This window comes from Gorilla gorilla, chromosome 19, assembly GCF_029281585.2.
Source record: "Gorilla gorilla gorilla isolate KB3781 chromosome 19, NHGRI_mGorGor1-v2.1_pri, whole genome shotgun sequence".
NCBI lineage: Eukaryota > Metazoa > Chordata > Mammalia > Primates > Hominidae > Gorilla > Gorilla gorilla.
This window is the reverse complement of record NC_073243.2, coordinates 22,404,066-22,428,589: the sequence shown is the minus strand read 5'-3', so window position 1 is coordinate 22,428,589 and position 24,524 is coordinate 22,404,066. Positions and strand designations below refer to the sequence as shown.

At 50.5% G+C, this 24,524-nt stretch overlaps 1 protein-coding gene across 1 annotated transcript; it reads right to left on the bottom strand.

Moving 5' to 3' along the window:
* Window positions 1-108: 108 nt before the first annotated feature.
* On the bottom strand, window positions 109-6,467 carry SLC2A4 (solute carrier family 2 member 4). Its single transcript, XM_004058459.5, has 11 exons — window positions 6,167-6,467; window positions 4,771-4,887; window positions 4,487-4,659; window positions 4,270-4,394; window positions 4,043-4,158; window positions 3,753-3,915; window positions 3,460-3,647; window positions 3,196-3,300; window positions 2,946-3,047; window positions 2,226-2,429; window positions 109-1,708 (listed from the first exon to the last, which is right to left on the bottom strand). Exons 1-11 carry the CDS (start codon window positions 6,197-6,199, stop codon window positions 1,505-1,507), a joined length of 1,530 nt encoding a protein of 509 aa, XP_004058507.1. The 5' UTR covers window positions 6,200-6,467; the 3' UTR covers window positions 109-1,504.
* Between the last annotated feature and the right edge of the window lie 18,057 nt (window positions 6,468-24,524).

The following is a 24,524-nucleotide window of genomic DNA, read 5'->3' as shown; positions in this document are numbered from 1 at the left end:
CTGGTGAAGAGTGCCCCTATCATGGGTTTCACTGCCCATCTGTGACATGGGCTGACACCTCCCTCACAGAGTGAGTATTCTGCAAATGCCAAGAGCAGTGCCCGGCACTGGCAGCTACAATTTATTGAGCATTTACTATTAATAAAGCAATGAGTAGAAATGTGAGTAGGGGCATGAGCAATGGCATCCAGAAGATTCTGAGGCCTTGAGCTGAGGCAGGACAGAGGGAGGAAGAGGGATGAAGAGTTATGGTCCCTGTCTCAGCCCGTCCTCAAGTACCTCCACAATAGGATGCTTGTCTTCAGCAGTGACTTTATAGAAGTATCTATATATATACATTTAGTACAACCGACCTTTGGTTTCTTCTCTCAATCCCCTTTTCAAACGTATATAAAAATATCCAAAGGCTCCTCCCAGCCCAGTGTTTCCAGGCAGCCTTTCAAATCCCCTCTTTGCCTTAGTTGGTCAAAAGCCTGTGGGTGCAGCACCCTTCCAGTAAGGGAGAGGAAGAAAGTTAGGGCTCCTTCTTGACAGCCTTGGGAAACAATCGGGGTAGAGCCCCAAGCCTAGAGGCGGGAGCCTGCCGTCCTTCCATCTTGCCACACATGGGCACATACTTTCCTGTTCCCTCTTGCCCTGGAAGGCTGAGCCTGCAGTGAGGGAGGTGAGTCCTTTTCCCTGCAGGGGTCAAGAGAGAACTCCCTTCGCCGGGCGCGGTGGCTCACGCCTGTAATCCCAGCACTTTGGGAGGCTGAGGCAGGCAGATCACGAGGTCAGGAGATCAAGACCATCCTGGCTAACATGGTGAAACCCCGTATATACTAAAAATACAAAATAAATTAGCTGGGTGTGGTGGCATGCGCCTGTAGTCCCAGCTACTCCGGAGGCTGAGGCAGGAGAATGGCGTGAACCTGGGAGACAGAGCTTGCAGTGAAGCAAGATCACGCCACTGCACTCGAGCCTGGGCGACAGAGCGAGACTGTCTCAAAAAAAAAAAAAAAAAAAAAAAAAGAGAACCCCCTTTGCCCAGAGTCTGCGTGGCAAGAATTCAGTGAAAGTCCCAGATTGTGGGAGGAGTCCAAGGTGGTGGGAAACTGGATTTCTTGTCTCCTGTCCTGCTCTCTGCTCTGGTTTGTCCCACTGAGAAAGTCTAGACCTGTCTTCCCTCCAATCCCCCTTCTCTAGCAGCGAAGAAGGTATTCTGGAGCTGAGTCTGGGGGGAGGTGGGGAGGAAAGGGGATGGGGGAAGGAAGAGGGAGGGGAGAGTGGCCCACCCTGATGGCCACGGCCAAACCACAACACATAAATAATCCAAGAGAGTCACACGAGGGGAATGAGGGGGTGCTCAGACCACCCTTCCCCCAGCTTCCCAATTCTACCAGGCTGCAGGGATTCTTTTCCACCCGGAAGTAATAGGGAAGAGAGGGTTAAAGTGCTGCAGAGGAAAGGAAGGGGTCTCTGGGGCGGGTAGAGAGAGCTGGCTCTCCCACCCCTGCCTGGCCCCTCAGTCGTTCTCATCTGGCCCTAAATACTCAAGTTCTGTGCTGGGTTTCACCTCCTGCTCTAAAAGAGAGGGTGTCCGGTGGAAGGCAGCTGAGATCTGGTCAAACGTCCGGCCTCGAGTTTCAGGTACTCTTAAGAAGGTGAAGATGAAGAAGCCCAGCAGGAGGACCGCAAATAGAAGGAAGACGTAGGGCCCCATAGCCTCCTGGGACAGGTGGAGAAAGAGGTGTTGACGGAGTGAGGTGGGGAGGGAAGGGGTAGTTTCAGGCAACCAGGAGCTAAAGGCCTTCATAGGGAGCTGGGGGGAAGGCAGACAGCAGCTGCCTCCTCCAGGGACAAGGGAAATGAGCAGGAATGAGAATTTACACTGAAAAGAGGATTCTCTGAACCCCAAACACTCTTAGTTTTCGCCCTCTTCACCATCCTCAGTTACTGCACTCAGAGGAGAGTCCCAGCTGTTTGCAGTATTAATGCAAAGTGTATCATTTTATTCTTGGAGTAAGGTAAGTTATGCCACTGGTGCGTTTCAGACACCTCAGTTACTATCCAATCTAGGTCAGCTCCCTTCCTTGCTTTGATTCTGTGGAGCAGGTGGTCCACCAAACTGACCCAAAGACCCATGGTCTGTGGCTGGAGGAGTCCCTGATGGGGAAGCAGGTGGGCTAGCTGTGTGATGCCCACCTCTGGCCTACAGTGTGGGAGGCTGGGGCGGGGGGACCTACCGCAACATACTGGAAACCCATGCCAATGATGAAGTTGCTCGTCCAGTTGGAGAAACCAGCCACAGCCATGGCTGCCGGGCGGGGTCCCTGGCTGAAGAGCTCGGCCACGATGAACCAAGGAATGGGGCCAGGGCCAATCTCAAAAAATGCCACGAAGCCAAAGATGGCCACAATGGAGACGTAGCTCATGGCTGGAACTCGCTCCTAGGGGCCAGACAGGGAGGGTGGAGAATCCAGTTGAGGCCTTTCTGGATCTTCCCTTGCCCTCAACTCAGAGAAGTGAAACCTAACCCCCTCCCCAGCAGCTTGTAGGGGGCCTGCTGTCCCGGGTTAGAGCAGGCCCTTGACTGGCATTCTGCTGGCTATCCCAAGTGGGTTCAAGGCAGAGGAAATGTTATGGCCTCTCAGTTCTTATGACGGTCAGCTCTCCCTGGACTCTAAAGCTGGGTCCTTAGGAATGATTGTTCCTGAGGCTTGACAGGGGCTCTCCCTCCTGGCTGCCAGAGTTGTGCCACAGCTGCCTCCCAGTGCAGCCCAAATCCCTCAGGAGCAGACCACAATCCCAGCAGATTCTGGAGCCAGTCAGCCCCAGTCCTGGTCTGGAGCTGGCGCCAGGATTGAAAGCATGTGTGTTAAGAAGGGACCCTGGCTGGTCACAGAGACTCACAGGACCATTCCCATGGGCTGGGCTGCTAGCCCCTCCTAGCCTCCAGGCCTTACCAGCAGGAGCAGAGCCACAGTCATCAGGATGGCACAGCCACACATGCCCGCCAGGCCCAGGAGATGGAGCGTCCGGCGCCCCGCCCGCTCCACCAACAACACCTGCGGGGAGAGTTGGAGCTTGACCCCAGCCTTTTGGGCACGGGAAGTAGGAGGGGCCGCGTGGGTGAGGGCAACCAAGAGCAGGACCTCCGGGACACCCAGGGAGGTGAAGCCAGTGGCTCGGGCCATTCCAGAGGTGAGCAGTTACCGAGACCAAGGTGAAGACTGTGTTGACCACACCAGCTCCTATGGTGGCATAGGCAGGCTGGCCTACCCCTGCTGTCTCGAAGATGCTGGTCGAATAATAGAAAACCTAGAGGTGGAGAAGAAGAAGTGATGGCAGGAATGCCCCTTCCTCTACTGCAGCCACAACAGGCTGGCCCTACCCTGGGTGTTGGTGGAGGGGGTTTGCTCCCCACTCTCGTCTACCCTCCCGGGGCTGTGCCCTGCCTGGAGGCTGCTCCACACATACAGCATTGATGCCAGAGAGCTGCTGGCTCAGCTGCAGCACGACCGCAATGATCAGGGGCTGCCGGTGGGTACGGCTGCCCAGGAGCTGGAGCAGGGACAGTGGCCGCTCACGCTCCAGCTTCCGCTTCTCATCCTTCAGCTCAGCCAGCACTCCAGAAACATCGGCCCAGCCTGTCAGGCGCTTCAGACCTGGAGAAGGGAAGGTCAAGCCTGAGGGGACCTGAGAGGAAGCCAGGTGCTAGCAAGATGAGGCGGAGGCATGGGCCTGGGCCAGGCTGCAGCGGGAGAGCTTACTCTTTCTGGCAGGCCCCTCGAGATTCCGGATGATGTAGAGGTAGCGGGGGCTCTCGGGACAGAAGGGCAGCAGGACCAGCTGCAGGAGGGCAGGTAGCACTGTGAGGCCCAGGAGCAGTGGCCACAGGCTGGCAGTGCCCAGGAGGGACTCCAAGCCCAGCACCTGTGGGAGAAGGTTGGGAAAGAAGGCAGGTCACTCAGCCCTTCTGCCTTACCTTGGAAGCCCACTATATTCTCCAGAGCCCCACTCTAACCACTGCCCAGGCACCCATGAGGCTTGCTCCGGTCACCTGGGCGATCAGAATGCCGATAACGATGGCCAGTTGGTTGAGCGTCCCCAGGGCGCCCCGCAGGTGAGTGGGAGCAATCTCCCCCACGTACATGGGCACCAGCCCTGATGTCAGCCCTGGGCGAGGGAAGAAGAGAGGGCTGAGGGCAGGTGTCCATTCCCATCTGAAAGCCCAGGCATGGTGAAAGAGAACAGGGCGCTAGACAGGGCTGTGGTGCCCGTGAGTACCTGAGTAGGCGCCAATGAGGAATCGTCCAAGGATGAGCATTTCATAGGAGGCAGCAGCGTTGGCCAGGCCCATGAGGCTGCCCCCCAGCACCGCCAGGACATTATTGACCAGCATGGCCCTTTTCCTGGCAGGCAGACAGAGTGAGGCTGTGAGGGTGAGGGCACCCAGCAGTGGCTCCCTTCCTGTTTCCCCCACCCCTGCCCTCCAGCTGCGAACCTTCCAAGCCACTGAGAGATGATACCAATGAGGAAGGAGGAAATCATGCCGCCCACGGAAAAGATGGCCACGGAGAGAGCCCAGAGGGTGGTGAGGGTGCCTGGAGGGATGGAGCTGGGTCCCTCAGGCCCCTGCCTCCCCAGCCACGTCTCATTGTAGCTCTGTTCAATCACCTGGGGGACAGCAGAGGACAGATTTCCTGCAGACTGTCCCATTTCCACCACCCCCGAGACACCTGTCCTCCTCGTTTGGGTACCCCCACCCTGCCAGCTGCAGGCCCTCACCTTCTGAGGGGCATTGATGACCCCAATGTTGTACCCAAACTGCAGGGAGCCAAGCACCGCAGAGAACACAGCAAGGACCAGGGTCCCAGTCACTCGCTGCTGAGGGGGTTCCCCATCCTGGACAGGCAGACGCAAAGACACAGCATGTCACATGGAACCATGATTTTTTTCCTTCCGCTAGGGGCCCGGGGCCCAGCTGGAGCCTGAAGATACTGGGCTCCACCCAACATGTTGGGTGAGGGAAACTGGGCCATATTAGGAATTGCACAAAGATCTCAATGTAAACAGGAGCTGAACTGCAACCTGGGCATAAAGGAGAAACTGGATGTTTGAGTCCATAAGGCAGAGAAATGTTTGAGAACTTGTCTCAAAATTCTTCTGTGACCTTGAGACAGGCTTGGCCTTAAGAGCTCAGATTTGTGTGACCTTGGCCAAGTCACTTCCCTGCCCCGAACCTGAGTGTCCTCTGTGAGATGGGGGTGATGTTGCCTGCCTTGCCTACCTATCTGCGAGAGTGTTGTGAAAATCAACATCACATGTTAACAGTATCCTTGACAGTGCTGGTTTCATAAATTAACAAGTGCATTATTATCATCAGCCACTGTCCTCTTCCCTCCCCTCTGGGGGTTCTGTCAGCCAGCTCCAGGAGGCCCCCAACAGGACCAAGAAGTGCTGTTCCAGAAAGGACATCCCGGTCATCTAGGGGTGGCCTTCTCTATCTACGTCGTGGCCTGCCCTCCCCCTCTAACCTCCGTGCAGGGAGGGCCGTCCAGGGGTTCTGCCTGGGAGAGCCATGCCCAGGGGAGGAGGGTAGGAAGGTGGTGTGAGGGGCGGTGGCAGTGGTGGCCGCTCGCTGGCGGCACAGACTGTCTCCAAGCGGAAACCTGAGCTGGGGGAGGGGGGGCTGACAGTCCCCTCTGCCCCTCCACCAACCATGGGGCCAAGGGAAAGTTCAGCATCCTGGAGGGCGGCCAGGAGTGGGGGTGGGGGCCCACGGAGAGCCTCCGGTCCTCGAAACACTGCCCGTGAGCGAAGACGGACGGACCAGCTCCCGGAGGGCAAGACCCGCCTGGATCTGCTTTCCCGAGTCGGATCGAGGGCAGGGTGTCCCCGATTCCGGAGCGCCGCGCCGCCTACTAGGCAAGGGGGTGAACCCTGGCTCGCAGAATCCTCTTGCTGCCTGTGCCCCGAAAGGCCCTCCAGAACCACTCTGCCTTTTGGTAGGATTGGAATCTCACAGTCACGGGTTGTCCAGGCCGGGTATAAATAGCCAGCCCCCTACCTTCACCCCCTGCGCCTGCGCAGGAACCACCCCCAGCTGACCCCAACCGCGACCCCAGCCCAAGAAAAGCGGGACCCGTGCCCCCCCGCCCCGCCCCCTCATGATGAATCCTACTTCGGAGCCTATCTGTTGGAAGCCCGACGGCATCTCGTCTTAGAAGAGCTGGACGCGCAGGGGCGGCGAAGATGAAAGAACCGATCCGGGAGTCTCTGACCCCGGCCTGGCGCGCAGAACCTGCGGAGGCCGCGGGGGTCCCGGAGTGACGTGCGAGGGCGGGCCCGATGGCACCCACAGCCACAAGCCAAGGAGCCAGAGAGCAGTGGGGCTCCCGCGGATCTGGTGGAGCGGGGCTGGGGGAAAAGACGCGGGGAGCCCCCGCCACCTCGCTCCTGCCCCCGCGGGCCACGCCCTTCACAGCACCCATTGGCCAGGAGCCCGCACACCCCAGAAGGCCACGCCCCCTCCGCCTGGGGTTTAGAGTTTGGCTGGAGTTGGTGGGGCGGGCCAGTGAGGCCACGCCCCTCCGCGTGGCTGGCGAGACACGCCTCTCGGGTTCCCGCCAGCCTCCGACTGGGAAGTTTTGAGAAAAGAGTCCCTGGAACAAAAGGCCCCGCCCACCCACGTGTTAGGACTCCGCCCAGCAGCTAGGATCCCGGGCTGCAGAAGCATCTTAAACTCTGCGGGTCTGGACAGTGGGGTCTGAGAGGAGAGGACGGGTCAGGTGTACTTGCCCCGGGGAAACTCCAGCGGCCTGAGACGGCTCGCGAGCCGGCGCGCGGGTTGGGAGAGGAGCAATGCCCCAAAGTAACCCGAGGCTGCTATTTTTAGCTCCCACGTTGGGAGCCTCCAAATGTCAGGTCCCGGGCGTCCCGGCCTGTCCCAGGCGGGGGCGGAGAGACAGGGAGATGACGCCTTAAGGGGTCCGCGACATGCTTCCCACGCGAGTGTGGCCCTGGGGGCCAGGAAATTCCGTTCCCACAACGGGTCTGGTGGCCGGGCTGCTTGGTCCTGTCTTTCAGTGCCTCCCTGCTCCGGGCACTGTCTATCCCGCCCTTCCCCTACACACATTCCCCAGGTTGGTTCCTGGAGCCGGTCCGAGGGACAAGTGGTCACACCGACCACACCACCAGCCCTGAGGTCTCTGAGCCTCTGAGGTCTCTGAGCATATGCTGGCCGCGTGAACGACACGCTCTCTGGAGGCTGCTCCGGGTTTGGATCCTCGGCCAAATTCTGCCAGGCAGAAAGTGCGCGACCTAGGGTCGGCGTGTGGGGAGAGAGAAGCCGAAATACCCAGAGCGTGGAGAGTGTCTGGCTCAGAAAACGGTCTTCGGAAGCGCAGGGTTGTGCTGCCACCTGGAGGGCGAGCGAGGAGCCGCAGTGGATTGCACTTGGAATCTCAACCCACTATCTCTCGCCTTTCCGCCACCGTAAGTAAGGCTTCAGTGACATCTGACCCAGGCCCTTCTCTGGAGCTGCAGATCCAGGTGTTCGTTACCGCCCGGATGTGGCAGCTCTAGTGATCAGCATGTCCAAACCTGCTCCTCCTCCTAACTTCCTTATTTCAATGAATTACCCGCCCAGTCACCCCTATGGTAGAAGTCATGCTCGATTCCTCCTGTCCTGCGCCGCTCTCCTCGTTTACCCAGTTAGTTTCCAACATTGGTGCTTTGACCTCCAAAACTCTCTCACATTCATCCGATATTCTCCGTGGCGGCTGCCACTTCAGTCCAGATCACCATCACCCTCACTGGTCTTCCTGCTCCTCTTATTTCCTTTATGACGAGGGCAGAGAACAATTTTCGAAGGTCCAATCTCATCTCTCAAGCAAGAAGTCACTGTCTCTGTTGCCCCAATTGCCAAGTTCAAATCCCTTTTCAGAGTGAACAAAACCTCCTGCCTCTCTTATCCGATCTCTGGCCTTACCTATCTCTCCTGCCTCTCCTTCTATCTCCTTCGCCTCCTGTTCTGGGCAATGCCTAAGTCCTTATTGTACCCAGAACACACTGTGCCTTTACATCCCTTCTTGATCCCTTTGCTGCACTAATCCCCTGAAAAATCTGGAATGCCGGCCCGGCCTGGTGGCTCATGCCTGTAATCCCAGCACTTTAGGAGGCCAAGGCAGGTGGATCGACTGAGGTCAGGAGTTTGAAACCAGCCTGGCCAACATAGAGAAACCCCATGTCTGCTAAAGATACAAAAATTAGCCGGGCGTGGTTATGCACACCTGTAATCCCAGCTACTCGGGAGGCTGAGGCAGGAGAATGGCTTGAACCCGGGAGGTGGAGGTTGCAGTGAGCCGAGATCGTGCCCTTGCACTCCAGCCTGGCGACAGAGTGACTCCGTCTCAAGAAGAAGAAAAAAAAAAATCCGGAATGCCAAAGGACTCCTCTTCATCCTTCAAAGAAAGCTTCCTCACCCAGTTCCTGCTCCACAGGTTCACTTTGCTTCCGGCTTCTGGGGACCTTGATCCCTGAGTTCCACACAGAAGATTGAACGAATGACAGTTATTAGCACACTGTCTTCACTGATCTATGTCTCATTTTTATTTTTGTTTGTTTTGAGACAGAGTTTCGCTCTTGTTACCCAGGCTGGAGTGCAATGGCACGACCTTGGCTCACTGCAACCTCCATCTTCCGGGTTCAAGCCATTCTCCCGCCTCAGCCTCCCGAGTAGCTGAGATTATAGGCATGCGCCACCGGGCCCAGCTAATTTCGTATTTTTAGTAGAGATGGGGGATTTCACCACGTTGGTCAGGTTTGTCTCCAATTCCCGACCTCAGGTGATCCACCTGCCTTGGCCTCCCAAAGTGCTGGGGTTGCTGGCGTGAGCCACCATGCCCGGCGATTTTACTGGTTTTGAGTTGAGGTCTCTGTTGCTCAGGCTCAAGTGAGAGGCACAGTCACCGATCACTGCAGCCTAGACTTCCTGGGCTCAAGCGGTCTTCTCACCTCAGCCTCCCAAGTAGCTAAGACTACGCGTCTGAGTCACCACATCCAAATGCTTATTTTTATTTTTAAAATTATCTATTTCCATATCCATTTCTCATTTTTCCTCCTTCAAAAGTCAATTATTCCAGGCTGGGTGTGGTGGCTTATGGCTGTAATCCCACTGTAATTCTAGCAATTTGGGAGGCTGAGACAGGAGGATCACTTGCGTGAGACCCTGTCTCACAAGAAAAAAAAAAAAGTCAATTATTCCAATGCATTAAATGTTCATTTTTTTCTTTGTGCTCTTACAAAATATAAATCATTTTGTGTGCAAAGTTTTTTTTTTTCTTTTTATGAGACAGTGTCTCGCTCTGTCACCCAGGCTGGAGTGCAGTGGGGCGATCTCCACTCATTGCAGCCTCTGCTTCCCAGGTTCAAGTGATTCTCCTGTCTCAGCCTCCGGAGTGGCTGGGATTACAGGCTTGCGCCACTGTGCCTGGCTAATTTTTGTATTTTAAGTAGAGACAGGGTTTCACCATGTTGGCCAGGCTGGTCTTCAACACCTGACCTCAAGTGATCTGCCCACCTCAGCCTCCCAAAGTGCTGGGATTACAGGTGTGAGTCACCACGCCCGGCCCAAACATTTTAAATTTCCATAAATAGCATCTTGTTATATATTTCACTCTGATCTTATTTTCAGTAATCACGATGTTTTTAAAATCCACTCGTGGCCAGGCGTGGTGGCTCACGCCTGTAATCCCAGCACTTTGGGAGGCCGACGCGGACGGATCACAAGGTCAGGAGATCGAGACCATCCTGGCTAACACGGTGAAACCCTGTCTCTACTAAAAATACAAAAAATTAGCCAGACGTGGTGGTGGGTGCCTGTAGTCCCAGCTACTCGGGAGGCTGAGGCAGGAGAATGGTGTGAACCCAGGTGGCGGAGGTTGAGGTGAGCCGATATCATGCCACTGCACTCCAGCCTAGGTGACAGAGCGAGGGTCCATCTCAAACAAACAGACAAACAAACAAACACAATGAGATCAGGCTGGGCACAGTGGCTCACGCCTGTAATCCCAGCACTTTGGGAGGCCAAGGCCGGCCAAACACCTGAGGTCGGGAGTTTGAGACCAGCCTGACCAACATGGAGAAACCCTGTCTCTACTAAAAATACAAAATTAGCCGGGTGTGGCGGTGCATGCCTGTAATCCCAGCTACTCAGGAGGCTGAGGCAAGAGAATCACTTGAACCAGGGAGGCAGTAGTTGTGGTGAGTTGAGATCGCGCTATTGCACTCCAGCCTGGGCAACAAGAGTGAAACTTCGTCTCAAAAAAAAAAAAAGAGAGAGAGAGATCAGTTACTTTGTCAGATTTAGGCACTGCAAATACCTTCTCCCATTCTATCATCTCTATATTAATTTTTCCTTCATGAACTTCATGAAATAGATTTTTTTTTCTTTTTTCATATGGAGTCTGGCTCTGTTACCCAGGCTGGAGTACAGTGGTGCAATCTCGGCTCACTGCAACCTCTGCCCACCGGGTTCAAGTGATTTTCTTGCCTTAGCCTCCTGAGTAGCTGGGATTACAGGTGTGAGCTACCACATGCAGCTAATTTTTGTATTTTTAGTAGAGACGGTGTTTCACCATGTTGGTGAGGCTGGCCTGGAGCTCCTGACCTCAGGTGACCCACCCACCTCGGCCTCCCAAAGAGCTAGGATTATATGTGTGAGCCACCGCTCCTGGCCAGAATAGAAATTATTAATTTAAGTGTAATGAAAATGACCATTTTTTCCCCTTATGGTTTGCAATTTTTGATAATTTGTATATATTCTTTCCCAACTCTGCACCACAAATGCATTCTTCTACATTTTCTTCCAGTAACTTTATAGTTTTACTTTTCACATTTAAGTCTTCTTGATTCCTCTAGAATTCATCCTTGTTTTAGGTGTTAGGGATCCAATTTATTTTTCTCTTTAGTGAACCACTTTTATCATATATCAAATTCGAATGTATGATGTAAGGGTCTGTCTCTGAATTTGTATTCTGTTCCATTGATGTATTTGTCTGTTCTTGCACAAGTTGATTTTTATGATACTTTGTAGCAAGTTTAAATTTCTGAGAAGGGCAAGAGACTTCTTGTTACTCTTTCTTTTTTCTTTCTTTCTTTTTTTTTTTTTTTTTTTTGAGACAGAGTTTTGCCCTTGTTGCCCAGGCTGGATTGCAATGGCCCGATCTCAACTCACTGCAACCTCTGTCTCCTGGGTTTGAGCGATTCTCCTGCCTCAGCCTCCTGAGTAGGTGGGATTACAGGCGCCCACCACCATGCCTGGCTAATTGTTTTGTATTTTTAGTAGAGACAGGGTTTCACCACGTTGGTCAGGCTGGTCTTGAACTCCTGTCCTCAAGTGATCCGCCCGCCTCAGCCTCCCAAAGTGCTGGATTACAAGTGTGAGCCACCGTGCCCGGCCACTACTCTTTCTTTTCACTGTAGACTTAATATTTGTTGTTTTTTATTGCTCTATACAAATTTGGGGATACACTTAACAAGATCTGTTTTTTAAAAAAACTTGCTTACATAAATTTAACGTTAAAAAAAAAAGCCTAAAACAACAGTTGGATTTTGTTTTGTTTTTTTTTTTTTTGAGACGGAATTTCAATCTTGTCAACCAGGCTGGAGTGCAATGGCGCAATCTCAGCTCACTGCAACCTCTGCCTCCTGGGTTCAAAATATTCTCCTGCCTTGGCCTCCCAAGTAGCTGGGATTACAGGTGTGAGACACCACTATGGGCTAATTTTTGTATTTTTAGTAGAGATGGGGGTTTCACCATGTTGGTCAGGCTGGTCTCGAACTCCTGACCTCAGGTGATCCACCTGCTTTGGCCTCCCAAAGTGCTGGAATTACTGGCATGAGCCACCACACCTAGCTGCCAGTTGGATTTTTATTGGTAACATTGAATTATAAATTATTCTAGGGACAATTGATATCATTATAATATTAAGTCATCCCATTTGAGAGCATGGACTATTGATTTATATATTCAGGCTGTTATCTATGTATTTTATGAGAATTAAAAAAGATTTTTCCACTAAAGTTTTAAGAATTCTTGGTTAATTCCTAGATGCCTTATAACTTTGTCACTGATGTAAATTGCATGTTATTTATTTATTTATTTATTTTTGAGACATAGTCTCACCCTGTTGCCCAGGCTGGAGTGCAATGGTGAGATCTCAGCTCACTGCAACCTCCGCCTCCCAGGTTCAAGCGATTCTTCTGCCTCACTGTCCTGAGTATCTGGGACTACAGGCGTGTGCCACCATGCCCTGCTAATTTTTTGTATTTTTAGCAGAAATGGGCTTTCACCATGTTGGACAGGCTGGTCTCTGACTCCTGACCCCATGATCCACCTGTCTCGGCCTCCCAAAGTGCTGGGATTACAAGCGTGAGCCACCGTGCTTGGCCATTGAATGTTATTTTTATTATTCTTTTTCTTTCTTCTTCTTCTTCTTTTTTTTTTTTTTTCGAGACAGAGTGCCACTCTGTTGTCCTGGCTGGAGTAGAGTGGTGCAATTATGGCTCACTGCAGCCTTGACCTCCTGGGCTCAAGAAATCCTCCCACTTCAGCCTCTCAAGTAGCTGGGACTACAGGTGCACACCACCATGCCCAGCAAATTTTTGTATCTTTTTGTAGAGACAGGGCTTCCCTATATTGCCCAGGCTGGCCTGAAACTCTTGGGCTCAAGTACCCACCTACCTTGGCCTCCCAGAATGCTGAGATTACAGGCGTGAGCCACTGTGCCTGGCATTTCTTTTTCTTTTTCTTTTTTCTTTTCTTTTTTAAACATTTTCTGATTGGTTATTTCTGGTGCAGTAAAATACTAGTAGTTTTTGTTTGTTGGTTTGTTTTATAGGTTAATTTTGTACACAACAACCTTTATGAATACCCTTGCTTGTTCTACTAGTCTTTCTGTTGATTTTATTTTATTTATTTGTTTATTTTAAGACGGAGTTTCGATTGTTACCCAGGCTGGAGTGCAACGGTGCTATCTCAGCTCACTGCAACCTCCGCCTCCGGGCCTCAAGCAATTCTCCTGTCTCAACCTCCCGAGTAGCTGGGATTACAGGCATGCACCACCATTCCCAGCTAATTTTGTATTTTTAGTAGAGGCGGGGTTTCTCCATGTTGGTTAGGCTGGTCCCGAACTCCAGACCTCAGGTGATCCACCTGCCTTGGCCTCCCAGAGTGCTGGGATTACAGGCGTGAGCCACTGCGACCGGCGATTTTATTGGTTTTTCTAAGTAGATGATTATATTACCTGCAAATAATCAGGGTTTTTGTTTTGTTTTGTTTTCTTGTTTTGAGACGGAGTCTGGCTCTGTTGCCCAGGCTGGAGTGCAGTGGCACGATCTTGGCTCACTGTGACCTCCACCTCCCAGATTCAAGCGATTCTTCTGCCTCAGCCTCCCAAGTACCTGGAATTACAGGTGTGAGCTACCACATGCAGCTAATTTTTGTATTTTTGGTAGAGATGGGTTTCACCATGTTGGCCAGGCTGGTCTCGAACTCTTCACCTGTTGATCCACCCACCTCGGCCTCCCAAAGTGCTGGGATTACAGCCGTGAGCTACCGCACCCGGCAAATAATCAGTTTTATTTTTTCCTTTCGTATCTTTGCACTACTTGTTTCTTTTATTTCCTTGTAGTATTGCTCAAGACCTCTAGGATTTTGTAAAATAAGTGTGGTAACAGTGGACATCTTTGTTTTTTTCCCCAATAATAAAAGAGATGAGTCCAACATTATTCATTAAGTATAAGAATTTCCTATCTAACCTTTGTTTGCTAAAGGTTTTTATGATAAGCAGGTATTGAACCTCATCAAATGCCCTTTAAAATTCTCATTTGAGATAGCCATATGATTTTTTTTCCTTTTTTTTTTTTTTTTGAGACGGAGTTTTGCTCTTGTTGCCCAGGCTGGAGTACAATGGTGCAATCTCGGCTCACCACAACCTCTGCCTCCCAGGTTCAAGCGATTCTCCTGCCTCAGCCTCCCGAGTAGCTGGGATTACAGGCGCCCACCACCACGCCTGGCTAATTTTGTATTTTAAGTAGAGACGGGGTTTCTCCATGTTGGTCAGGCTAGTCTCGAACTCGCAACCTCAGGTGATCCACCCGCCTCAGCCTCCCAAAGTGCTGGGATTACAGGCGTGAGCCACCGCGCCCAGCCTCTATTTTTTTTTTTTTTTTTTGAGATGAAGTCTTGCTCTGTCACCCAGGCTGGAGTGCAGTGGTGCGATCTCGGCTCACTGCAACCTCCGCCTCCTGGGTTCAAGTGATTCTCCTGCCTCAGCCTCCCGAGTAGCTGGAACTACTAGTGTGTGCCAACACGCCTGGCTAACTTTTTGTATTTTTAGTAGAGACAGGATTTTGCTGTGTTAGCCAGGATGGTCTCGATCTCCTCACCTCATGATTCACCCACCTCGGCCTCCCAAAATGCTGGGATTACAGGCAAGAGCCACCACATCCTGCTGATTTTTTTCCTTTAGTCTATTATTGTGATAAACCACATTGATGGATTTTGTAATTTTTTCTTTTTTTTGAGACAGAATCTTGCTGTGTTACCCAGGCTGGAGTGCAGTGGCATGATCTAGCCTCATTGCAACCTCTGCCTTCTAGGTTCAAGCGATTCTCCCGCCTCAGCCTCCTGAGTAGCTGGGACTACAGGCGTGCGTCACCACACCCGGCTAATTTTTTTGTATTTTTTTTTTTTTTGAGACAGAGTCTCGATCTGTCACCCAGGCTGGAGTGCTGTGGCATGATCTCGGCTCACTGCAAGCTCCGCCTCCCGGGTTCATGCCATTCTCCTGCCTCAGCCTCCCAAGTAGCTGGGACTACAGGTGCCTGCCACCGCACCCGGCTAATTTTTTGTATTTTTAGTAGAGACGGGGTTTCACCATGTTAGCCAGGATGGTCTCGATCTCCTGACCTCGTGATCCACCCACCTCAGCCTCCCAAATAATTTTTTTGCATTTTTAGTAGAGACGGGGTTTCACCATGTTGGTCAGGCTGGTTTTGAACTCCTGGCCTCATGTGTTCTGCCCATCTCAGCCTCCCAAAGTGCTGGGATTACAGGCGTAAGCCACCGCTTCCAGCCTAGTTAAGTAATATTTTATTAAAGACTTCTGTGTCTATATTCATAGATTAAATGGGCCTAAAATTCTTTTCTTATATTATTACTAACTGATTTCAGAGGCAAGATTACCCTAGCCTCATAAATGAGTTGGTCACTTTTTCACTTCTTTTCCAAATCTGTATCTCAAATATCTACTCCAGAATGAACCATAGTAGACCACTTAGCCCAGCCTCTTGTTTCCCAAGTAGGCAAAAACATTATCACTCCTATTTTAAAGATGAGATAGTCGAAGCCCAAGAATGAAGTCCTGAAGGAAGCAGAATTAGAACCTGGAATATCATTTGCCTTGAAATAATCAGTAACCAATTACTTTATAAATAATGCTGCAAGTTTCCAAAGTTAATTTATGTATCAGTTTTTAGAGCTCAGAACAATTTCCTGTAGAAACAAACAAGTTGGTTGGGTTTTCATATGAGGTTGTTTAACTCATAATATCATCATCCACCACCCCATACTGTAGTGTACATCCCCTAATATCACCCAATCTTCCAACCAGACTTGACCTTTCAAATTTTTCCACTGTTACCTCTGGACTCAATGTCTGTCATCATCCTTGTAAGCCCATCCTCTCCTCTGAACCTCCCTTTCCTAGACCTTACTGAAACCTGGCGTCTGGAGGGCACACTTCCCTGGCAGCCCTCTTTACAGAGGCTTGTTCTTCGGTCTTTGCATACTGCAGAGTAGAGTTGGGTGTATTGCTCCCTAGTGCTGCGTCTAGACTCTTTTTTTTTTTTTTTTTTTTTGAGACAGCCTGCTCTGTCGCCCAGGCTGGAGTGCAGTGGCGCAATCTCTGCTCACTGCAACCTCCGCCTCCCGGGCTCATGCCATTCTCCTGCCTCAGCCTCCTGAGTAGCTGGGACTACAGGCGCCTGCCACGACGCCTGGCTAATTTTTTTTGTATTTTAGTAGAAACGGGGTTTCACCATGTTAGCCAGGATGGTCTCGATCTCCTGACCTCATGATCCACCTGCCTCAGCCTCTCAAAGTGCTGGGAGGGATTACAGGCGTGAGCCACCGTGCCCAGCCTTTTTTTTTTTTTTTTTTTCTTGAGATGGAGTCTCACTCTGTTACCCTGGCTGGAGTGCAGTGGCGCGATCTTGGCTCACTGCAAGCTCCGCCTCCCGGGTTCAAACGATTTTCCTGCCTCAGCCTCCTGAGTAGCTGGGATTACAGGCGTGCATGACCACGCCCGGCTAATTTTTGTATTTTTAGTAGATGGGGTTTCACCATGTAGGTCAGGCTGCTCTCGAACTCCTGAACTCGTGATCTGCCCCCCTCGGCCTCCCAAAGTGCTGGGATTATAGGATGAGCCACCGCGCCTGGCCTTAGACCCTTATTCTTTCTTCATCTTTCAAAATTCTCTGCTCTTTGAAATTAACGTCTCAAACTATATGATCTGCTGCCTCTACTTGTTGCAAGGGTCTTCAAACCTGGTTGTTCACCCACATTCACTGATAATGTTAGCACCTGGCTCATCTTCTTCCTCTTTTCACCTATTTTTTCCTAACATCATCGTTGATAACTTCATAATCCATCAGGGCAATCCATTGTGGCCTCTCCGCTCCTCAGTCTCTTCTCCAGTGATCTTCCTCTTCAGCCCATCCTCAGACCTCTACCCTAGGTTTTGTCATCTCCAAAAACAAACTCTTCCAACTTTTTTTTTTTTTTTGAAACGGAGTCTCGCTCTGTTGCCCAGGCTGGAGTGCAGTGGCGCCGTCTCGGCTCATTGCAACCTCTGCCTCCCGGGTTCAAGCGATTCTCAGCCTCCCGAGTAGCGGAGATTACAGGCATCCACCACCATGCCTGGCTAATTTTTGTATTTTTGGCAGAGATGGGGTTTCACCATGTTGCCCAGGCTGGTCTCGAATTCCTGACCTCAAGCTATCTGTTGACCTTGGCCTCCCAAAAGGCTGGGATTACAGGCATGAGCTGCCATGCCTAGCAACAATTTTTTTTTTTGAGACAGAGTCTTGCTGTATTGCCCAGGCAGGAGTGCAGTGGTGTGACCTCGGCTCATTGCAATTTCTGCTTCCTGGGTTCAAGCAGTTCTCATGGCTCAACCTCCCAAGAAGCTGGGATTATGCCTGGCTATTTTTTTTTTGAGACTGAGTCTTGCTCTGTCACCCAAGCTGGAGTGCAGTGGCGTGATCTCGGCTCTCTGCAGGCCTCCGAGGCCTGGCCAATTTTTGTATTTTTAGTAGAGACGGGGTTTTGCCTTGTTAACCAGTCAGGCTGGTCTCAAGCCTCAAGCATCTGCTTGGCCTCAAGTGATCTGCTTGCTTCAGCCTCCCAATGTGCTAAGATTGTAGACGTGAGCCACTGTGCCTGGCCTTCTTCCAATTTTTTGAATTCAAACCAGGAATGTTTCATAATCACCTCTAGCCTTCTAGTTCATTTACTCACATATCCTCACTTTTTTTTTCCTTTTTTTAAATTTTATTTATTTATTTATTGAGACAGAGTTTCACTCTGTTGCCCAGTGGCGCAATCTCGGCTCATTGCAAGCTCCGCCTCCCGGGTTCACGCCATTCTCCTGCCTCAGCCTCCTGAGTAGCTGGGACTACAGGAGTGTGTCACCACGCCTGGCTAATTTTTGTGTTTTTAGTAGAGACGGGGTTTCACCGTGTTAGCCAGGATGGTCTCGATCTCCTGACCTCGTGATCCGTCTGCCTCGGCCTCCCAAAGTGCTGGGATTACAGGCTTGACCCACTGCACTTGGCCTCTTTTTTTCTTGAGACAGGGTCTCCCTCTGTTGCCCAGGCTGGAGTGCAGTGGAATGATCATGGCTCACTGTAGCCTCGACCTTCCAGGCTTAAGCAATCCTCCCACCGCAGCCTCTCGAGCGAGTAGCTAGGACTACAGGTGCCAGCCACCATGCCTGCCTAACTTTTTGCTGTTGTATTTTTTTTGTAGAGGTGAGGTTTTGCCATGTTGCCCAGGCTGGTCTCCAACTCCTGAGCTCAAGTGATCCACTTACCTCAGCCTCCCAAAGTGTTGGGATTACAGACATGAGCCACCATGTCCAGACTCATGTATCCTCACTTCTTTCACCTCATGGGGACCTCTAAACTTTTGATCCTACCAGTTTTTCACTATCCACCAACTCTTTTGTGTTTGCTCTCTCTCTTACCCAATTTATATCTATAATCTAACACAATCACTCTCGTGAAAATATTATAAAATTCCAGGCCGGGCGCGGTGGCTCACGCCTGTAATCCCAGCACTTTGGGAGGCCGAGGCGGGTGGATCACGAGGTCAGGAGATCAAGACCATCCTGGCTAACACGGTGAAACCCCGTCTCTACTAAAAACACACAAAAAAATCAGCTGGGCGTGGTGGCGGGCGCCTGTAATCCCAGCTACTGGGAGGCTGAGGCAGGAGAATGGCGTGAACCCAGGAGGCGGAGCTTGCAGTGAGCCGAGATCGCGCCACTGCACTCCAGCCTGGGCGACAGAGCGAGACTCCGTCTCAAAAAAAAAAAAAAAAAGAAAATATTGTAAAATTCCGTCTTCCTCTTTTTAGTAACACCCAACCCTAGTTAATTTCAACTATTCATGTACTTGGATCCCATTTTTTTTCTTTTTTTGAAGGAGTTTCAGTCTTGTTGCCCAGACTACAGCGCAATGGTGCGACCTCGGCTCATTGCAACCTCCACCTCCTAGGTTCAAGTGATTCTCCTGCTTCAGCCTCCCGAGTAGCTGGGATTACAGGCACATGCCACCACACCTGGTTAGTTTTGTATTTTTAGTACAGACCGGGTTTCTCCATGTTGGTCAGGCTGGTCTCGAATTCCTGACCTCAGGTGATCCGCCCACCTCAGCCTCCCAAAGTGCTGGGATTATAGGTGTGAACCACCATGCCCGGCCCCTACTTGGATCCTTTTATCCAACTAGTTACTTCAAGGCTATTAGAGGAAAAAAAATCCATGATGATGCTCACCAGTCACGCTTTACTGGGACCCATTTTACTCCTCTCCTCCCTGGGACATTTGGCAACGTCTGGAGACATTTTTGTCACACTTAGGTGCAGGGGAGGGTACATCTAATTGATAGAAGTCAGAGATGCTCCTAAATATCCTATAATGCATGGGACAACAAAAAATTATCTAGCCCAAGAGATAGCAGGAGAAAAAATGTCAACAGTGTCAAGGTTGAGAAATTCTGCTTTAAATTAATTACTATGAGTCTCAAAGGGGCAATCAACAGCAGGCCTTTGCCCTTTGCCCTTGCTGTTCCTTCTGCCTATAATATGGTTCCCTCGTGGCTTACTATTATTATTTTTTGTTTGTTTGAGATGGAGTTTTGCTCTTGTCACCCAGGCTGGAGTGCAGTGGCATGATCTTGGCACACTGCAACCTCTGCCTCCCAGTTTCAAGCGATTCTCCTGTCTCAGCCTCCCGAGTAGCTGGGATTACAGGCACACACCATCATGCTCGGCTAATTTTTAAAAATATTTTTAGTAGAGACGGGTTTTCACCATGTTGGCCAGGCTGGTCTTGAACTCCTGACCTCGGGTGACCCACCTGCCTCAGCCTCCCAAAGTGCTGGGATTACAGGCATGAGCCATTGTGCCTGGCCACTGGCAAATTATTTAACAGTCATTTCCTCAAAAAGTTCTCTCTAACCTCATCCTAGAGTAGATTCGACCTCATCAGATTACACTGCTTTATTGCTTTCAAAACATGCACCGTTTTGTTTATGTCTTTATTGTCTGCTTCTTCCTTCTAGAAAATAAGTTGCATGAGTTCAGTATCCTTATCCATTTTGTTTCCTGCTGTATCTCCAGGGTCAACTATAGTGCCTGGTCCTTTTTTTTTTTTTTTCAGACGAAGTCTCACTCTTGTCCCTCAGGCTGGAGTGCAATGGCACGATCTCGGCTCATTGCAACCTCTGCCTCCCGGGTTCAAGCAATTCTCCTGCTTCAGCCTCCCGAGTAGCTGGGATTACAGGCACCTGACACCACACCCAGCTAATTTTTGTATTTTAAGTAGAGACGGGGTTTCACCATGTTGGCCAGGCTGGTCTCGAACTCCTGACCTCAGGCAATCCACCCACCTCGGCCTCCCAAAGTGCTGGAATTACAGGTGTGAGCCACAGCGCCCAGCCTTTTTTTTTTTTTTTTTTTTAAATTATTGAGACAGCCTGTTGCCCAGGCTGGAGTGCAATGGCGCGATCTTGGCTCACTGCAACCGCACAACCTCCGCCTCCCGGGTTCAAGGGATTCTCTTGCCTCAGTCTCCAGAGTTGCTGGGACTACAGGCGTGTGCCACCACGCCCGGCTAATTTTTTGTACCTTTAGTAGAGACGGGGTTTCACCATGTTGGCCAGGCTGGTCTCAAACTCCTGACCTCGTGATCCCCCCGCCTCAGCCTCCCAAAGTGCTGGGATTACAGGCATGAGCCAACATGCTTGGTCTCCCCCCCTTTTTTTTTTTTTTGAGACAGAGTCTTGCTCTGTTGCCCAGGCTGAAGTACAGTGATGCGGTCTTGGCTCACTGCAACCTCTGCCTCCCAGGTTAAAGCAATTCTCCTGCTTCAGCCTCCCGAGTAGCTGGGATTACAGGCCCCTGCCACCACACCCAGCTAATTTTTTGTATTTCTAGTAGAGATGGGGTTTCACCATGTTGGCTAGACTGGTCTCGAACTCCTGACCTCGTTATCCTCCTGCCTCTGCCTCCCAAAGGGCTGCAATTACAGGCATAAGCCACCACACCTGGCCGCACCATTTTTTTTTTTTTAAGAGACAGGATCTCCCTCTGTTGTCCAGACTGGAGTGCAGTGGCATGATCATAGCTCACTGCAGCCTCGAACTTATGGGCTTAAGTGATCTTCTCACCTCAGCTTCCTGAGTAGCTGGGACTACAGACATAACCACTGTGCCTGGCCATGTCTGGCACATTATAGACACTTAGAAAATATTTGTTGAGGGCTGGGTGTGGTGGCTCGCACCTGTAATCCTAGAATTTTGGGAGGCCAAGGTGGGCGGATCACCTGAGGTCAGGAGTTCGAGACCAGCCTGGCCAACATGGTGAAACCCCATCTCTACCAAAAATATTTTAAAAATTAGCTGGGCATGGTGGTCCGTGCCTGTAACCCTAGCTACTTGGGAAGCTGAGGCACAAGAATCGCTTGAACCTGAGAGGCAGAGGTTGTGATGAGCCAAGATCGTGCCACTGCCTTCCAGCCTGGGTGACACAACAAGACTCCATCTCAAAAAAAAAAGAAAAAAGAAAAAAGAAAATATTTGTTGAACAGTGAATGAAAATATTGTTTATTTGCAATTTATTCATTCATTCCTCAAATATTTATTGGTGATAAAATCCAGACACATCTCTACCCTCTTGGAGCATACAGTATAGTGGGGATATTGACATTGAATAAATAAGTACATAAAGTAAATACAGTATTTTCAAACTGTGATAAGAGCTTTGAAAGCAAAGTACTGGTAGCCGTGAGAGCACTATGCAGATGATCTGACTCAGTTTGGGGTGGGGTGGTCAGGCCAGGCTTTCTAAAAGAAGTGCTATTTGAGGGATAGCTGAAGGATTAGTTGGTTAGCTGGATAGAGGAAGGTGGGTGGGAGTGGATGGAGAAGAGCTTCCAGACCCAGAGAACAGACTGTACAAAGGCAATTCAGTGGGCAGGAACAGAGAAGGCCAGTGTGGCTGAGGCAGTCAGGTCAGCCATGGTGTGACACTTACTGGCAAGAACACGAGTGTCACTGAAAGATTTTATTTTATTTTATTTTATTTCTTTTTTTTTTTGAGACAGAGTCTTGCTCTGTCGCCCAGGCTGGAGTGCAGTGGCGGGATCTTGGCTCACTGCAAGCTCCGCCTCCCAGGTTCACGCCATTCTCCTGCCTCAGCCTCACGAGAAGCTGGGACTACAGGCGCCCGCCACCACACCCGGCTAATTTTTTTTTTTGTATTTTTAGTAGAGACGGGGTTTCACCATGGTCTCGATCTCCTGACCTCGTGATCCGCCCGCCTCAGCCTCCCAAAGTGCTGGGATTACAGGCATGAGCCACCGCACCCGGCCAACTGAAAGATTTTAAACAGGAAATGACAAAGCTCTGAGTGAGTAAGAAGTGGTCACTCCAGAGAATAGAGTTTAAAATGACCAGTGTGGAAGGGAGATTGGTTTGGAGGCAGTTGCTGTGTCCAGTCTTGGGCTGGTGTGGCGTGGCGGCAGTGAGTTTGGAGAGAAGCTGGATATAGTTAAGTGATGACAAATATTTTCCTTTAGAGCTAAAGGAAAATTTTCAAGAAAATCTCAGCTGATCTGAAGGTAGTGAATTATTTCAATTGATTGTTCACAGTCAGTTACAGACGGAACTTCTTTTTCCACCCTCGCTGCTTTCTCACTACTGCATCTGACTAGTCTTTTAACATAATAAAAAAAAGGCCGGGGGTGGTGGCTCAGGCCTGTAATCCCAGCACTTTGGGAGGCCGAGGCGGGCGGATCGCGATGTCAGGAGTTTGAGACCAGTCTGACCAACATGGTGAAACCCCGTCTCTACTAAAAATACAAAAATTAGCTGGGCGTGGTGGTGCGCGCCTGTAATCCCAGCTATTTAAGAGACCGAGGCAGGAGAATTGCTTGAACCCGGGAGGCGGAGGTTGCAGTGAGCCGAGATCGCACCACTGCACTCCAGCCTGGGCAATAGAGCAAGATTATGTCTCAAAATAAAATAAAATTAAAAAGAAAAAAAGAAAATCTCACCATCGGAAAAAAAAAAAAAAAAGGTCGGGGCCGGGCGCGGTGGCTCACACCTGTAATCCCAGCACTTTGGGAGGCCGAAGCAGGTGGATCACCTGAGGTCAGGAGTTCGAGACCGACCTGACCAACATGGTGAAACCCCATCTCAACTAAATACAAAAAGTTAGCCGGGTGTCGTGGTACATGCCTGTAATCCCAGCTACTTGGGAGGTTGAGGTAGGAGAATTGCTTGAACTTGGGAGGCAGAGGTTGCAGTGAGCTGAGATTGTGCCATTACACTCCAGCTTGGGCGCAGTGGCTCACGCCTGTAATCTCAGCACTTTGGAAGGCCAAGGCGGGCGGATCACAAGGTCAGGAGATCGAGACCATCCTGGCTAACATGGTGAAACCCCGTCTCTACTAAAAAAATACAAAAAAATTATCCGGGCGTGGTGGCGGGTGCCTGTAGTCTCAGCTACTCAGGAGGCTGAGGCAGGAGAATGGCCTGAACCCGGGAGGCGGAGGTTGCAGTGAGCTGAGATCGTGCCATTGCACTCCAGCCTGGGCGACAGAGAAAGACTCCGTCTCAAAAAAAAAAAAAAAAGGAAAGTCAGTTGCAGTAGCTCACTCCTGTAATCCCAGTACTTTGGGAGGCTGAGGCAGGGAGATCACTTGAGGTCAGGAATTTGAGCCCAGCCTGGCCAACATGGTGAAACCTCATTTCTACTAAAAATACAAAAAATTAGCTGGGCGTGGTGGTGCACGCTTGTAATCCCAGCTACTCGGGAGGGTGAGGCAGGAGAATTGCTTGAACCCGGGAGGCAGAGGTTGCAGTGAGCCGAGATCGTGCCACTGCACTCCAGCTTGGGTGACAGAGCGAGACTCTGTTTCAAAAAACAAACAAAGCCAGAACAATGACGACACATGGCTGTAATTGAAGCTATTTGTTGGGGGGTGGGGGGGCATCCTTTGAGCCCAGGAGTTCAAGGCTGCAGTGAGCTATAATTGCACCACTGCACTCTAGCCTGGGCGACAGAGTGAGACCCTGCCTCTAAGAGTACATTAATCCAGAAAAGTACCATTAATCCAAAAGTACAACAATAAAAACGAATAACAAACAGTTCATGGCTGGGAGCGGTGGCTCACGCCTGTAATCCCAGCACTTTGGGAGGTCGAGGTGGGTTTGGATCACCTGAGGTCAGGAATTCGAGATCTGCCTGGCTAACACGGTGAAACCCCGTCTCTACTAAAAATACAAAAATTAGCTGGGCGTGGTGGTGGGCACCTATACTCCCAGCTACTTGGGAGGCTGAGGCAGGAGAATCACTTGAACCCAGGAGGTGGAGGTTGCAGTAAGCCGAGATCATACCATTGCACTCCAGTCTGGGCGACAAGAGCAAAAACTCTGTCTCAAAAAAAAAAAAAAAAAAAAAGAGTTCATGAAAGTCTTCATTTTATACAAAAGCAGGTCAATTAGCTTAGCATAAGGGGGACTTTAATATGTTTAGCGAATAAACAAAGGAAAGACAGAGAAATGTTTGAGAGGGCAAAACAAAGATAAAAAACGTGAGAGTTGAGGTAAAAAATGGAGAGAGGAAAATGAAATGAGAGAGAGCCAGAATAAGCAGGGTATGTGAGAATCTGAGAAGTATGAGGAGGTTG

What these genes read in the sequence shown, in the direction of transcription:
- SLC2A4 (XM_004058459.5), bottom strand. Translation starts at nt 6,199, where the DNA reads ATGCCGTCGGGCTTCCAACAGATAGGCTCCGAA. An exon ending in TCCAACAGATAGGCTCCGAA is followed by an intron (nt 4,888 to 6,166) that starts GTAGGATTCATC and finishes CTGCCTGTCCAG; the next exon opens with GATGGGGAACCCCCTCAGCA. An exon ending in TCGGCATTCTGATCGCCCAG is followed by an intron (nt 3,916 to 4,042) that starts GTGACCGGAGCA and finishes CTTCTCCCACAG; the next exon opens with GTGCTGGGCTTGGAGTCCCT.